Source organism: Erpetoichthys calabaricus, chromosome 7 (assembly GCF_900747795.2).
Source record: "Erpetoichthys calabaricus chromosome 7, fErpCal1.3, whole genome shotgun sequence".
Taxonomy (NCBI): Eukaryota; Metazoa; Chordata; class Cladistia; order Polypteriformes; family Polypteridae; genus Erpetoichthys; species Erpetoichthys calabaricus.
The window spans coordinates 139,468,044-139,485,770 of NC_041400.2; the positions used below are offsets into that span (position 1 = coordinate 139,468,044).

General features: G+C 36.8%; 1 protein-coding gene across 1 annotated transcript in view; it reads left to right on the forward strand.

The window, feature by feature from the left end:
- Positions 1 to 17,361, forward strand: part of ipo11 (importin 11) — a 311,838-nt gene extending 294,477 nt beyond the window's left edge. Inside the window, exon 30 of the mRNA XM_051929691.1 lies at positions 16,477 to 17,361. Coding sequence (XP_051785651.1) covers positions 16,477 to 16,641 — 165 coding nt within the window. The 3' untranslated portion in view covers positions 16,642 to 17,361. The remainder of the gene's footprint in view (positions 1 to 16,476) is intronic.
- The last annotated feature ends 366 nt before the right edge of the window (positions 17,362 to 17,727 follow it).

Here is a 17,727-nt window from a genome sequence, read left to right on the forward strand (position 1 = left end):
TTTCAGAGTTCCCCTTCTTGTTTTAATAAAATTTTATTAGTGGGAAGGAACTTAAATGTTGAGATGTAATGCACAGCTCTTATTACTGCTATTTAAATGCTGCTTTATCAGTCACACTTTTTCATATTTTATTACACAGTAACAGTCAAAATTGAGAAAGCATTGCACTTTGTTATATTGTCCTTCGTCTATGTTCATGGTGTTAATCTTTCATCTGAATTTGTATGAGAAACGCTGCCACATGCTCTGTGTCTTAGAAGAGGTAAAGTGTATAATGCGTAAAACAGACGTTTTCCCACCACACTTCAGGCGCTTCTATTCCAATCTTGAAGTATAAGGCATCTTCTTATTCATTCAGGTTAGTTGTCAACATTGATGTAGAACTAGTACTTGAAAAAGGGATTTGAAGAAGTCCAGGTCTGTTCTGTCCTGTCAATATGACAGAGTATGCCCACTATTAAAAAATATTTGTTTTTCCAATATTAAAAAATACTTCTTCCTCTGAAAGGATCAGTTTTCACTTCCAGATAATTTTCAAAAATTTTCAGTTTAGCCCGTTAGTTGTTTAGTCAAAGGACTTAGTTATGAAGTTTTTAATTGATGATTGCGAATGTATGCGAACTGTTGCTGGATGAAAATCAAAAAGCTTGCTGAACAGACATTGACAAGTGATTCAGACTATTGGAGGATCTTATTTCAGAACAGGAACTGAAATAATCTAAATATTGGGTGGATGGGAGTGTTACTGCTGGCTTTATGCTAAAGTGGAATCTTTATCCGTAAATATTATTCTGTTGTTTTAGCACAGAAAGCCGTATGTGCAACTAAAAGCTTTCCAAAAAGGGCAATTCCTAGTTTGTCCTACTTTACAAAACATTTGAAAATGGAAGTTATTCTCTAGGGGTGTTAACAATGTAGCACCATTCATAAAAATATTGCTAATCTTTTACTTTTTTCTGACATTATTTGAATTCATTGTTTTTCTCAATATTTCAGTTAATTGTACTGAAACATTTGAAACTTTGTATGCTATGACTTAAGTTTGTAAAATAAGATTGGGCTTCTGATTTTAAAAATTAATTTTGAAGCTTTTAGAGGTTTCACACAAGCCCTGGATTTTTGAAAAGTAAATGAAAATGACTAACTTGAATTTAAAGATTTAAATTTGTGCTGTTATATAATCATCAAATTGTCCCTTATTTCTGTCTCCTTATTGTACATTAATATGTAAATTGGCACACATGTCAAACTGTTTTAACAGAGTGAGCATTCAGTTTTATAGGTCGAAGCCCAGCAGGGATTTTATAAAGGAGAACATTGTTTAAGATGGGCCTTCATTAGTTTAGTGCAAGGACACAGAGGGCTAGAGTATATTCTGGCAGCATAAGGGCATATGACAGGAAACAGTCTCATAGTGGACTCCAGTCCATCACAGGGACCACTTATGCACACACCCACACTCAAATGGGGAAAATTTGGAATCGACCATTAACCTGAACAGAATGTCTTTGGAGGTGTGGTAGGAAATCCCACACAAACATAAGGTGAACATGTGCAATCTACACAGACAACAATCAGGTGTGGGATTCAAACCTAGTATCCTGAATCCATGAGGTGGCAAGACATAATTAACCTTCAATATTTTTATGTGTATGTTTATTGTTTTTTATGTCATTTTATGTTGCACAGTATGGGAAACAAACATAAATTTGTGGCCACTACATGTCTGTCACAGTGAAAATTAATGTAATGCCTATTTAGAAGAGAATTAAGTGCTGTTTTGTATCACTAGACACTTATTTGATTTTCAGCATCAAGATTCAATCCTAGAGTATCTAGTCAGGAAGTAACAAGCTGTGAATAAGGCCATATATAAGCGTCCGATCCAGCACAGATTCACACTGAGGCACATATAAATTGAACACAAATCTTTTTATTTTCTCTTCAGCCGTGGGGCAAGTCTTCCCCGTGTCCCACAGGCCCAACACAGTCCCACAAGTACTTAATGCAATAAACACAAATAAATCTTTTTCTTCACCTGTGGGGCACGTCTTCCCCGTGAACCCCACAGGTATAACACAGTCCCAAAGTACCTTTCTCAAGACAGCAATCCTTCCGTTGGCAAAACCACTCCTGTCAGGCACCTCGTCCTCTTCCTTCCGATTCTGGCCCTGAGTGGTGGTTGTTTGCTTCTTTTATGGCCCTCCTGGGAGTGCTCTTGGTGCTTGCTCACCTGTTCCTACTTGCACTCCTGTGTGGGCCCAATGATTAGCCCAGCTGGGCTTAACTATCTCCACCTCGCCCCCTGGCGGTCATCCCAGGTCCCCACAGGGTTGGGAAGAACTCCATCTCCCATGAAACCCTGTGGGAAACTGAGGCATCATCATTAACCAGGGAGGCTGCCACCCAGCGTCCTGGGGGAGGTACTGAGGAGTCCATGGCTGCTCCCTCAGAATATAAGTAGAAGGGACGTCCTGGACGGGCATGGACCCTGGCCGTCCTCCACAATGCATATTTAATTATAGTCTTATCATTTGCTGAGCTAATACTTTTATTTTTTTTTTATATGCTCCAGTAGACTGCATATGTTTGGAATTGGTTTGATTTAGCCACCTATTCTGTCCTCAAATGGTGAAAAAATAAATGAACATAGATATACTGTATAAATAATACATGAATGTAATGTAAATTAAAGAAGACAGTTATATATAATAACTAGGGGGACCTGCCCCCTGCTCGCTTCGCTCGCCAACCCCTGTGTTTGGTTAATCCATCCATCCATCCATCCATCCATTATCCAGCCTGCTATATCCTAACTGCAGGGTCACGGGGGGTCTGCTGGAGCCAATCCCAGCCAACACAGGGCGCAAGGCAGTAAACCAACCCTGGGCAGGGCGCCAGCCCACCGCAGGGCATGCACACACCAAGCACACACTAGGGACAATTTAGAATCGCCAATCCACCCAACCTGCATGTCTTTGGACTGTGGGAAGAAGCACCCGGAGGAAAGCCACGCAGACACGGGGAGAACATGCAAACTCCACACAGCGGAAGCAAACCCAGGTCTCCTAACTGCGAGGCAGCAGCGATACCCACTGCGCCACCGTACCACTGTTTGGTTAATCGGATATACAATTTAAAAAAATTTAAAAAAATTTTTTTCTTTGGAATTGGTTTCAATTTCATTATTTGCACTTTTACTTCAAAAGGTTTATTAAAAACAATATTTGGAATTACCTTTTCTTCAAGATCGCATAGAATTTTGAATCCGTTTTTGGAGGCACATTGTGACAACGCAACGTATAATTGCCCGTGAGTGAATATTGTTTCTGTTTCTCTAATAAATAATCCGAACAATGGTTGTCCCTGTGATTTGTTAATTGTACTAGCAAAAGCTGTTCTCACGGTAAACTGTAAACATTTTAATACGAATGGCATATCATAATCTCCTTTGGTGTCTAATGTTATTCGCGGAATATATACATCACCTTTCTTGTCGCCTGTTAATATTTTTCTCTGCGCTGCTCTTTCTCCTTTGCATTGTTTCATCTAGAACATATTGTCCTTATACGCTTTATATGTGCTGAGAGCACATGATCTGTGCGTACTACAGATTTACAATTTAAAGAGATTGTTATTTTCATGGGAATTGTTACACATGCATTATTTTCACTTCTTATGTTAAAAACTTTTGTAAAAACAATACTTGTCTTTTTTTCCGGCCTCGTGCATGGTTACATCTTTCTTGCAAGACGTATAACGCTCTTTGGGTTTTGTTGGGTGGGGGGGGGGGGGGTGTTCAGCTGAACGCATGCTAAGCGTCAGATCATCAGCTGTCTTTCTGCCACTGGTGAGCTGCCTGTTCTGCTTGTCGCATGTCGTTGTTTTAAGAGCTGGGAGCACATGATGCATGTCTGCCAAAAGCAATCCAACAACTGCTTGGTTAGATGTCTGTGGACTTGTTTTAAATGATGGCCCAGTGCCTCACAACCTAGCGTGACGTTGTAAAAACAATAATTGCCCTTTATTTCCGGCCCCGGGCGTGGAAGGGGCGGGGGGCAGCTGCTGTCGTGTCTTGTCTTGCAAGAATCTCATGTTCTATATCCCCGCGAGACGAAAGAGAATGGCCACAGAGTGTCTCACGGGTCTTTTATTTGTCTTCCGTGATGATCACGTATCGTCTCCTAGTCATTCCATCCCACAGGATTTTCTTTTATAATAGAGAGATAGAAAGTAAATATTGATAAAATATTTAGTAAAATTTATTGGAAAAAGTAACATAAAATTGAATAATCAACTTTAACTTGCACAGAACAAAAATGTTGTTTTTGTTTTTAATATGTTAATAATTAAGTAACTTCAAAGTAATATTCTTAGTTTGATACCTAGGATGTTCACAATGGTAAATTTTGTTTTACAGTATACGTCCATTAAAAACTTTGCTATTTGTTGAGGAGAGGGCAGTTATAAGTTAGCTATAGCTATCCATAAATAAGTTTTTAATAATTTTTCAATAATGTTCAAAGAAGTATATGAGCAAAGGACTGCCATTAGAGCTGTTCAGGGAAAAACCTTATTAATTTACTTTTTGCTTTCTGTAAAAAGAGTTGGTATGAAATCCATAAATAACTATAATGTAACAATCTAAAATATATTCAATTTACTTTAAAGGGAATATAAAAATGTGAGGAGAAACACATTCCTTTTAAGACAAACACTGGTAACACCACGGAAAAGCATGCTGAATGCACTCTGTTGTGGAAGTCTTTTTAACCCATGAATTATCAAAGATAGCATTTTTGTGAAGGAGAAATTCACCTTTTTCTCCTTGCTTTTCTCTCATTGACTTCTGCAAATGCCAAGCAAATCAACATAATATCAATTGGTTATGTGGATCTTTTGAGGCATGTACTGTAAATCAATATGGACTACAACCTCAAAATGATTTTAAAAAATGTGCACATGATCTTTCCAGCACTGAGTTGAACCTTGTATTTCTTTAGAGTTGGAAAATAACCATACTGCCACTGTTCAGAATTGTTTAGTTTCTCAGTAATAGATTTCATTTTCATTCTTTGTTATAAAATCTCTTCCTGAATTTCTCCCGGTCTGAATTTATTAGCTCAAGGTTCTCCTTGTAATATTTGATTAGGAGATGGTGCCTTTCAAGAGTCAACATTCTGAGCACACCGCCTGCACAAACTGCTGCTTTTTCATTGTTCATCTGTAATAGATTCAGATAACTAATAACTAATCCTTGTAGTGTCTGCTATATCATGCATTATCACTCTTCAATTCACCACTAAAATTCAGTATATGGTTCGTCATTTCCTTTTGTTGTCGTTATCATCGACCTGTGTCATGTTTAAAAGATTTTCCACCAGAATTCTGCAGGGTATCTCCTGTCTGTTGCATATGAAGAGGACTGATCCTGGTATACCTTGACTAGGTGATAATAAATCTCCAAATACTTATTGTTCTCTGGTGTTACAAACTCAGTATTTTGCGGGTTTTTTTTTTTGTTTGTTTTTTTTTTTAACATCCATGATGTGAAACAAGAAAAGTACTCTGTAAACAACAATTGGTAAAAACTTGTAAATGCCATATTTTAATACACAGAATTTAATTTTTGGCAACTTGCAAAGTAAAACTAAAAATCTATACACACACTAATGAACAACAGGAAGATAACGGTAACACTTGATGCAAATATCAATGTAACAGTAACTGAATCCAAGGTCGCAATTACTTTTCCTGTCTGCAGAATGAAAAATAATGAGTAAACAAGGAATTGCATAACTATTTTAATAAATACCTTTTGTGTTACTTATTTACTACTTGTGGTTTTATCTAATATGAGATTTTTGTTAAAATATTAGTAACTTTTTTCATTTATTTTAAAAACTGTACCAAAAATTGGTAAAGCAAAAAAAGTAATGTCTCCAAATCCTACAGGCTTAAACAAAACAGATTGCATGAAGTATGAAAGCAAAATTATACTGTAGTAAGAAGATTTCAAAATACTGAAAAACTTTTGTTTGCTTATTATTTAGTTTGACAGCTTAACGATAAAAGACATGTTGCACTTCTGTTTATTTTAGTCAACTGACTTTATGCTTATGTGAAGGCATTAGTTTTGTCTTCTGTTCAGAGTTTACACAAGTGCCACAATTAGGAAGCTTTCAAAAAACTATTTCACTACTTTGGCAGTAAAGGATCATTGCTTAATTGAAGCAGATAAACACTGGACTCAGTAGGTGAGAAATAATTCTGCCATGTTGTGGTTTTGCAATCAATATGTCTGTTCCAATCGCACAGTAATTATTTATCCAGCTACTGAAAACTACTGCATTCATTGAGTTTCGTACAAAAATGTATTATGTTTTCTTTTACCACGAACCAAAATAATTCTAATTCACAAATAATTTAGTAGAATGATTTCCAGTGTATCTATAGTGTGACAAAGCACCTCAGGAAAGGCCTGAAACAGTGTAGTTACAAATTCGATAAAGTTCTAGCCTTGCATTCTTAAGAAGATGCAGTGCAGTATTCTACTCAATGTATCAACTAGCTGATCAATGGTGATAAATCAAGATTAATATGACAAACAAGCAACCAGTACTGTTTACCTCCTTGCACCTTGAAAAAAGCAAAAATTAAGTATATTACATGAGAATTGTGCTTAGTGGTTCAAGTGTAAATAGTACAAAATGTATTTTTTTTGTTTGTTTGTATTTTGTACTGTTTTCTATTCCTTAACATCAAATGACATAAAACAATCTAAACTTCTGAAAGTGTGTTAAGTCATTCTATAGTATTCTGCTTTAAAAAGAAGCATATTCATTTCAGCAGTCTTTTTCTCTAAAAAAATAGTTTAGAATGGTTTAGTGTACATCAGCATCATTTAGGATCTTATAAGACATGAGAAAGTTATACTTGCTGTCAATGCATTTTAAGTTGCCATGTTTTTAAACCTTTTTTTACACAAGCACTCCAACTTAGGTTATACTAGGCTGCTGCCAGCTGGGGTGCTATTATTATATGTAGTTTTATGCTTCATTTTGAAAATATTGATTAATTCTGGTATTTCCATTAATAACAGTGTGCTTAGGCGCCATCAAACATATGGTACACCATTATTCATTTGTAAATATACTAATACGTAATCTGTACTTATGACACATAAATATGTTGTTTTTTTTCTGCTTAAGAATATTTTACTAGTGACTGTGTAACTGCTACAAAAAATAAGATTGCACCATTGTTTTTTCTGTGTATTTATTTGGAGTTTAAAAACGTTTTGATTAAATCTATTGCACAACCATGTACATTTTCTGTGAAAAGATGAGGTGAGTTCATAATATGTGAACTATTGTTTGTCTTGTTGTTGACACTAAAATATCACATGAAAATCTTTTGCAAAGTCTTAGGTAAACCTATTCATATATTCATTGTAGAAGATTTATTGAAATTTTAGTTAACATTAATTGGGAGCAGCCAAAAGAAGAAGATTAATTTTAATTGATAGTGATAAAGAGAATTGGAAATTCAGCAGACTGCACTTTACCTGCACCACTTTAGCCAGGGCTTATGGAGTAGCACATCTCATAAATTGTGCATATCTGGCTAGTGGGGTCCATTGTAGTTTTTCTTAAGCATTTTCTAGAGAAAATAAAAATGCCTTTATGCTAAATTTGCATTGATACCCTGTTCACCTTTTTTGGAGTAAAGTGGGAATTTTTTGGGGTTATTTTTTTAATTCTTCTTCAGGAGATTAGAAAATATTAACCTTCCCCAGATGTATTGCCTGGTTGGTACATCTAGTCTTTTTTTTAGTTGACTTGGGGTCTTCACTACTGGCATAGTGTATCTCTTGGAGTAATCCCCTCAGGTTATGAAACAGATAATAGTCCCATGTGACTGGCCTGGAGAATAGGGTGGATGTGACAGAAAAAGGATTGTCAGGAAACATCCTCATAGAGTTGCTTCAGATGACTGCTGCATTTGATGGAGAAAACTAACCTAATATGGATGGTTGACTGGTTATATGGGCCTTTAAGACATTTAAGCAGTATGGACGACACCCTGGATGTTATTAAAAAAACAGTTATACACATGATTGTACCAACACTGGCTTCAATCTTGAATTTCTTTAGAGTTGGTGACTCACCATACTTCCAATCTTTCAAATGTTTTTCGGACTTTGGGTCATATTAAAATGTACCAGTTTCATTCCCAGTTCAGAAACTCATCTTATAGTTCAACAAGCCTGAATTCATTAACTTGAGTTTCTGTTTAGAACTTTAGATGTTGTAATGCTTCATTTTCATACTAAACATTCTTCATACTCCATCTCGGACCAAGTGCCCAATGCACAGATCAATCTGCTGTTTAATTGTTCAAGAAAAATTAATTCAACAGATACATGAAAAATCCCAGTAGTTTCTGCAATCTCGCGCACCTTTACTTATCATTTCTTCAGTACAGTTTGCTCTGTGGTGATCACATTTTCCTCTTTTATCAATGTCGAAAGTCTGGCCAGGCCTTGGTTCACCTTCAAGAGACATCCTACCACAATGGAATTCTACAGTCCATCCCTTACATTGGTACACATTGACTAAGTGATAATTAATCTCTAAATCCATATTGTTTTCTAGTGTTAAGCATCTATGTCTTGAAACAAGAAATATCGACTATAAGCCAAAGATACTACTACACTGTGTTTGTTCTCTTATTCCATTGTTTGTTGGCAGTTAAACTACAGCCTGTGCTCTGTTATAGGCTTTAGCAGAACTTTATGCATGAACTGATACATTGAATTTCTTTTCATGGCCTTTCTATTACCGTAGATACTCGCGTATTAGTCTATCTTGCAGATAAGTCGAGTGTATTTTTAAGCCAAAAATTACAAAATTTGTTATGACCCGCGTATAAGTCGAGGGTAAAACTTGACAGCTATCAGAGATAGAGGGCGACAATCAGCTGTTAATGGCGACAAAACTCACTGTCACGTCACAGGCGTTCCCTCTGTGCTTGGAGAAATGCTAGACTCGTTGACTCGGCAACTAATCCTTGCATGTGCGTGAGTTGCGAAATGTAAACAAAGGCAAGATTGCGTCAATATGTCACAAGGGAGCGAAGCGAGTGCAGAAAAGAAAACACTCGGCAGATGATGTTTTGCACATTATCGCTGAGTCGGACTCTGATTTTCCAGAATCGGATTTTATTGACAGTGATCAGGAATCGAGCAAGAGAGTGAGAAGCCGGTATCAGCTGATTGGACACCAGCCGATGCCGCACCAGCTGATCGGCTGCCAGCTGAACGCATTCGCGCAGCCGATACACCTAGGGCAAGGTTCGCGTGGGAGGAATACCCAGACATTGATCCGTGGGAGCCGAACTGGCTACCGGACTTCACAAGACAGCATGGTTTGCTGTTGGACACGACAGAACAACCGCTACTGGACTACTTCAGGCTGCTCTCTCCTGATGCTGTTTTTCAACTACTGTCAAACGAGACAAAAAGGTAGGCAGAGAAATTTTTTGAATCACGGGCTGCACTTGCATCACATTGATAGCGTGCGTTGCCTTGGTTCTTTTGATTCCAAATCTGGTTGCATGTGGCAGCTAATGGTATGTTTGTTATCCAAAACCTGCAAAAGCTAATGCTCAAATTCAAGTATTTCACAGTTTAAAGAATTATTTAATGAAATTAGAAAAAAACTAGCTAATTAGCAATAGTATTGCTGGCTTATAATTATTTCAAAGACCATGGGAAACGGCAGATGACCGGTGACTTAACACCGTGAAGCGTTGAGTGTACAATGTCATTACCCAGATTCTATGGACAATTGTGTTGCCCCATGGATAAGTCGACCCTGTTTTTTTTTAATGAATTTTAAGGCATAAATATTTCGACTTATACGCGAGTATCTACGTTAGTTTCCACTCATTTTAAGTTCATAGTACACTATTGTTTGCATAACATAACATAATACATCATTTTAACTTGAACTATTTTGCCCATTTAAATTAAGAGATGTGTTTTTAGCAAATAGACCTTAGATATTTGTTAATTAAGGACTATTGGTCTCTCAGAGTTGACTGTTCTACAGTGTCAGTCTTGGAAATGGCACAATAATGGGAAGATACACATTTCCAAAAGGTTTTAGAAAAGGTATGAATTATGTCCGAACACAATGCTTTGGAAAGTCATGTGCCAAAAGTCATTGCGACTAGGAAGAGTACAACAAGAATTGTTTAAAGCAATCTTTTTTAAAGTTATCACATTATCAAGACAAAAACTTTAGACTTTACTGCAAAGAAAAAAATAAATTTAGAAAGGCAACCCAAAATTACTACCAATAATCCTGAATTTCATGCTACACTATTTATCTGCCTCTGTTCACCACATACTCAAAAAGAAAAAAGTATATGCACAAGTTTTTAAAACCACTACTTTGACATGCATTTCTCAGAGAATGGAAATATGAATTTGAAGGGAAAAAGAACACAGGAAAATGGCAGGGAACGACTGTGACTTGAATTCACTTAGCGCATATCCTAATAACTGACATACAATACAGCGACATGGTCCTTTTTCCAAATTTTTTTGAACCATTTATGTTAGGTTAATTGATAATTCCACACTGTCTACCCCTTTGTGGATTTATTTGACAGTGGACCCAGCAATGAACCAGCAAACTATCCGGTATTGTCATTTGCTTTGTGCCCGATGCTGTCGGATTGGGCTCTGGTCCTTCAGCAACACTTAAGTTGTGCATTTGAGATAGGTGTGCTATACTTAATCACATTACTTCTTTACAGAGGTGGTCATGTATGTGACGAAAACAATGGACAACTTACCAATCTGTGGAGTACTTTGTCATACTGTGCAATTTTTTAAATGTTTGGTTCAAGATCACAGAAATGACAGACTTATTTACCTGTAAAAGAAGTTTCTTTCCCACCCGCATATCACACTTTAAGATATACAGTATTGTGCGTGTGTGTGTGTGTGTGTGTTTACTTATACATACACAATGTTTGTGGACAAAATATTTCAAATTCTGAGTGAAGAAGTAGGCATAATCCTATCGGATCTGCTAAATATGCCTTTCTGCCATTGTATTTACCTTCTTTAGTTATCTTTTCTACAGCTGTGGTATGTTTAATTTGATAGCTAAAGTGGTCAGATTTCATATTATGGAATAGAGCAATTATTTTGTATTTAGAGAGGGTTGAACTTCAAAATTGATGAATGAGCTTGATCAATTATTGAAAAATATTCTTAGTAAAATGCTTAATTAAGCAGGTAATTAAGCTCTTAAAATTTTAAATTACTTCTTTTCAGCGGCATTAATGTATGAATTCATATTATAATATGCTGAACAAGTTGTTCTCGTGTAATTTAAGTAAAGGGATGTCATGTTAATCACTTGTAATAAGTCTGGCTTTATGTAAGATTAAGATGGTCACTAGCAAATTCCTGTCTCTGAGACTAATCTCTCCAGTTACCTTGATTTTTTGAAGGAAATTTGATGTATTTAATTACATTGGCAATGCCATGCTTGTATTTTCTCTATATAATCAGTTTTAAAGTTTATCTGTAGTAAGTTTGGCCTGCTGCTGTGCAAACAGTTTCTGATTCAACAAACCATTATACAGTGGGGCAAAAAAGTATTTAGTCAGCCACCAATTGTGCAAGTTCCCCCACTTAAAAAGATGAGAGAGGCCTGAAATTTTAATCATAGGTATACCTCAACTATGAGAGACAAAATGAGAAAAAAAAATCCAGAAAATCACATTGTCTGATTTTTGAAGAATTTATTTGCAAATTATGGTGGAAAATAAGTATTTGGTCAATAACAAAAGTTCGTCTCAATACTTTGTTATATACCCTTTTTTGGCAGTGACAGAGGTCAAACATTTTCTGTAAGTCTTCACAAGGTTTTCACACACTGTTGGGCTGGTATTTTGGCCCATTCCTCCATGCAGATCTCCTCTAGAGCAGTGATGTTTTGGGGCTGTCGCTGGGCAACATGGACTTTCAACTCCCTCTAAAGATTTTCTATGGGGTTGAGTTCTGGAGACTGGCTAGGCCACTCCAGGAGACTGGCTAGGCCACTCCAGGACCTTGAATTGCTTCTTACGAAGCCACTCCTTCATTACCCGGGCGGTGTGTTTGGGATCATTGTCATGCTGAAAGACCCAGCCATGTTTCATCTTCAATGCCCTTGCTGATGGAAGGAGGTTTTCACTCAAAATCTGACGATACATGGTCCCATTCATTCTTTCCTTTACACGGATCAGTCGTCCTGGTCCCTTTGCAGAAAAACAGCCCCAAAGCATGATGTTTCCACCCCCATGCTTTACAATAGGTATGGTGTTCTTTGGATGCAACTCAGCATTCTTTCTCCTCCAAACACGAGTAGAGTTTTTACCAAAAAGTTCTATTTTGGTTTCATCTGACCATATGACATTCTCCCAATCCTCTTCTGGATCATCCAAATGCTCTCTAGCAAACTTCAGACGGGCCTGCACATGTACTGGCTTAAGCAGGGGCACTGCAGGATTTGAGTCCCTGGCGGCGTAGTGTGTTACTAATGGTAGCCTTTGTTACTTTGGTCCCAGCTCTCTGCAGGTCATTCACTAGGTCCCCTCGTGTGGTTCTTGGATTTTTGCTCACCGTTCTTGTGATCATTTTGACCCCACGGGGTGAGATCTTGCGTGGAGCCCCAGATCAAGGGAAATTATCAGTGGTCTTGTATGTCTTCCATTTTCTAATAATTGCTCCCACAGTTGATTTCTTCACACCAAGCTGCTTACCTATTGCAGATTCAGTCTTCCCAGCCTGGTGCAGGTCTACAATTTTGTTTCTGGTGTCCTTTGACAGCTCTTTGGTCTTGGCCATAGTGGAGTTTGGAGTGTGACTGTTTGAGGTTGTGGACAGGTGTCTTTTATATTGATAACAAGTTCAAACAGGTGCCATTAATACAGCTAACGAGTGGAGGACAGAGGAGCCTCTTACAGAAGAAGTTACAGGTCTGTGAGAGCCAGAAATCTTGCTTGTTTGTAGGTGACCAAATACTTATTTTCCACCATAATTTGCAAATAAATTCTTCAAAAATCAGACAATGTGATTTTCTGGATTTTTTTTCTCATTTTGTCTCTCATAGTTGAGGTATACCTATGATGAAAATTACAGGCCTCTGTCATCTTTTTAAGTGGGGGAACTTGCACAATTGGTGGCTGACTAAATACTTTTTTGCCCCCACTGTACATCAAATGACACTTACTGAAATTATTTTTTCTTAAAATCTACATTTACTAAAGGTTGTATTTTACTATACATAGTACTAGATTCAGTGTCTTCATTTCAGCTAAGCTCATTATAAGAGTCTTACTTAAAATACATTTTAATTGCATCTTGTAGGCTAAAATATATATAAGGGTGTGAAGGCTTTTATAGTGCAATATATTTCTGAATCAGTCTGACATAAAAGAAGATTTAGTACTATGGCTATCTTACGGATCCCCATTACAGAAGGTATTTTTAAAAATAATTTTGGAATCATTAAACACTGTATCTTGCCTTATATCCAGTGCTGCTGGAACAGGCTACATACCCCCACTACCCTGCATTTGAAGAGGTAGGTTTGAGAATAGTATGATCAAAGCTTCTCATCCATTAGTGGCAATGTAGTCAGAAGTGTGTTAGAACCCAGAGCTAATTTTTAAAGGACAGTGGTTAGGATATAGGAGAAATATTGATTTATTTCCTGATCCTGTTACACTAGTTCATAGCAGTTCAGAGCATGTGGACATGAAATGGTCAAAGACTACATTAAAAAAGTAAAGCTAAAAATTTCAAATTTGTATTAAGTAAAGCATTAAATAAAATGCACTTATTAGTTTTTCTGAAATATGAATAGAGTACAGATGACAAAGTATAAATTTAGCCCCACGCATGCTACACTTGTTAGAAAATATTTCAGAATCAGTTGGGTGTACACTGGTTGAGGGTATGTCAATTAATTTTATATGTTGTTGTGTTTTCTGTCTTTTCTCACAGCATTCATTTCAATTAAAATAATAATCTTAAATTCACAAAACTTAAATGCACTTTTCTCTTGCAGTCATTAGGTTGTGTATCAGGGTAGCAAACTGTAAAATAACAAAGCAAATTCACTTTGTAAAAGTTAGTTGTGGCTTTTGTCCAGGGAAAAACACTTTTTAAATGAAGAGAGAGAGAGAGGTTGGGAGCATGTGCTGATAACGTGTCGCTGCACCCACCACACAAAGAACACCTGGATTGGGACCCAAGTGCAGCAGGTGACCCCTCAGCACCACACTGGAACAATGTGAGGTTTTTTTAACGGTGTCTAGAGTGCCAATCCTGCCACCAAGTTTTCCCTGTAAGTTGGAGGACCTGCTTGCAGGGCTGGATGCTGATTAACATCATACCCAGAACGAAGATAACACAAAATACAGAAAATAAGCACTAGTCAGGTCAGGTCAGGTTAGGGAGCATGCACTGGTACAATATGTTGCTGCACCCACCACACAATGAAACAGCTCGGGATCCTGGTAGGCAACCCCCTAGGCAGACACGCGGTCCAGACCCACCCTTCAGAAATGACCTATTGCTGCAGTTAGGTAGACAATATATTTATCTTATGATACAATTCATATTGTGATTTGGGCTTCACAATACAATATTCCAGATCTATGAAGTTTTCACAAAAGCAATGTACTGTACTGTATATTTGGTGTATGTGTCTCTCCACGATGATAAGATACAATAAGAGAATAGTTTATGCCCAATAGTTGAAAACACTCACACACTGGGTACAGACATGGCAACAACAGGCATATGATTTAACCAGAAAATCAAGCATTGAAAATGTGGCTGTTTTCTTGCTCTACACTGCTAGAGGACTGCTGTTGACAGCAATTCAAGATCCACTGCTGTATAGGTTCTCCTTGGTACAATATACTCATATTTCTGAATTGGTAAAAGGTGTTTCCATGTCTTGAGCACTCATTCTCACATCCACAGCTCATGAATGCTACAGTAACTGAAACTTGCTGCTCCCATTAGTGCTTGAGTATGTCATTAGAACTGTTCCAGTATGTTGGTAGATTTGTACTTTGATGGTCCCAATAGAGTTTGAATTGAAAACAAGCCTGCACTTCTCTGAGGATGTGATTCACTAAATTAAGCATGTGTACAAAACACATAATCTGCAGCCCCATCCCACATTCACTTACAGTGATGTCCATTAATTTTCAACTTCAGATAGTTATATAGAAAATGGTAACCGTTCTGCCAAAGTGTAGTCAGTTTGGCTTATTATACCTTGGTACTAGTTTTTTTTTTTTTTATTCCCTGCTTTATACAATAGGCATTTTACCTTGGTACTGTCATGCATGAGACACACAATATAAGGCCACATTTCATATTGACAGTATTTTGTATCTTGAAATTTGAGGCAACAAAGTTTTGTATCTCCTGCCTAGTATAAAATGCATTTGTTACATAATTGTGTAATTATTGTGACTATGCAAGTAAGTAGCTACTTCCTAATTTTGACTAAAGAACATAGGTGCATTTTATTTATAAGTTGTAAAAATTAGTATACAGAAGTGAAAAAATAGATCTGTGATCAGCAATGGATTATTATATATAAAAAAGCACTGTGATTGTAAGTGGGCTTTACCGTTCTTTTATGAATAATCTAATTTCCTAAAGGCTTAATGATTTGTTCTGTCTGAACCTGTCTGGTATATATTAATAAGCTGTTTGCGTAACATTGCGTAGATTTTGTAAATTCTGACTTGATATATCTCAGACCATTGACAGCTGTATCATACCGTTTCCATTCCTTATAGTTAGTGAGATAACATATTGTGTCAAACATATGGGTCAAAAGATATCCTTAGCTCAGTGAAATGTTGTGCTTTCTCTAATTACTTCTGGGAGCCACTGGCAGACTCCTGAGAATGGAGACACGTTGCAAAGGAAGACAGAGTAAGCAGTTTTCATGTGCTACAGTTTTGCCATGTTTGAAAGAAAACATTGTTATTTTCCATTTTAAATGCTTTAAAACATTTTCATGATGCTTTGAGCACCTGACAAGTTGCTTATAACATCTTAAAAATCATATAACTGGTTAATCCATTTTATAACATACAGTATGTGCAAAGTGCACATATCAATTCAAAAAGTGATCTTCCTTAAAAGGTACAAAGGGTATAACAAAATATGTGTTGCATCTAAGGTATGTAGTGTGAAATTAATTTCAAATGAGGCCCCATATGTAGCTGTATTAATGTCAAAAATAAGCTGCAGTTGTTGAACTATTGGTGTTACCTCATTTGAACTGCTTTTTTCCTGTTTATTCTTATTTTTATTGAAAATGTGTCTAGGAGTAGTATAATTTAATAATATGTCCTTCTTAATTTCCCTTGCAGCTTGCACTTAAGGACCCAGTGCATAGTGTTTCATTACAGCAGTTTGCTTATGAGAAACTTAAAGCTCAGAAACAACTGATTGGAGACCAGAACTTTCAGCCCCTAATGGAGACAGTGGACACAGAAATCGTCAACCAGTTACAAGAATTCCTACAAGGACTTTAATGAAAGAAAGTGGACCTAAACCACTTTATCAGCTGAGCACTACAAGAGCTTCCATTTTATCCCAGCAGTGCTTAATTGTGTAGTTTTGCAAGAAGTTACAGTGAATATGATGACGACGACCAAAAAAGGCACATTGGGGTTTATGCATTTGAATTACAGATTTTTATTTTGTGTTGCATTACTTAACAGTTTTGTAACAATTAGTAACACTTTTTGTGTATAGCGAGTTGGTCGTTATTATTTTTTTAACAAAAATTTAATATTTAAATTGTGGAATTTGGGGGGGGGGGGGGGCCATTATATATTTGATTGCAATGTAATATTTGCTGACTGAAGGAATATAGATAATAGTTGATTTCGGTGCAATTGTTATACTTGTTTTTAAATTGTGATTAGGGCTTAACAATTGCAAATTAAATGGAAGTGTGTCAGAAAAAGTAAAGCATATTAAAACTTTAGCTAGTAGAGTAAATAGCAACTAGAATGATACGGTGACATTTTAAATATAAAAAAGATTACATAACAAAAAGATCTTGACATGTACTTTTGAGTAAAATCAGATTAAACTGGCACATACATGTTGCTCCCAGTAAACCAGTAAATCCTGTTGTGAGTCAGAGTACATTATCTTTGGGCTCACAGATTTTAGTATGAGGCCTGTGGCATTTCAGACAGCTGCCAGGAGATTTCGAATAAAAATACTTGTCTGTAGACTGTTCACATGAGATTTCATATTACTTGTTCCTTTTAACTCTCTGTAATACACCATAAGCTTCTTTTTACTGCTGTTGTGTTTTCTAAAAATATCTTTGAGCTGACCCATAGGTGTACCTTTTACTCCATCGTCTCACCTGCAACTAAGAAAATGTATTGCTCGTCTTGTACAGGTGCAAGAAACTTGGGTGGTCAAAGATCTCAACTGAGATTGTGGGTCTATCTGCACCATGAATTCTGGTTTAAAAAATGCACTTAATCTACCTGGTTGCCTAGCACATGAGATGGCCGGGATCATGACCAATGGAGTACTGCTTTATATACTAGAAGAACAAAACCAGTTTCTCAAGTCTCTCAGTGGCTGTAGTGCTC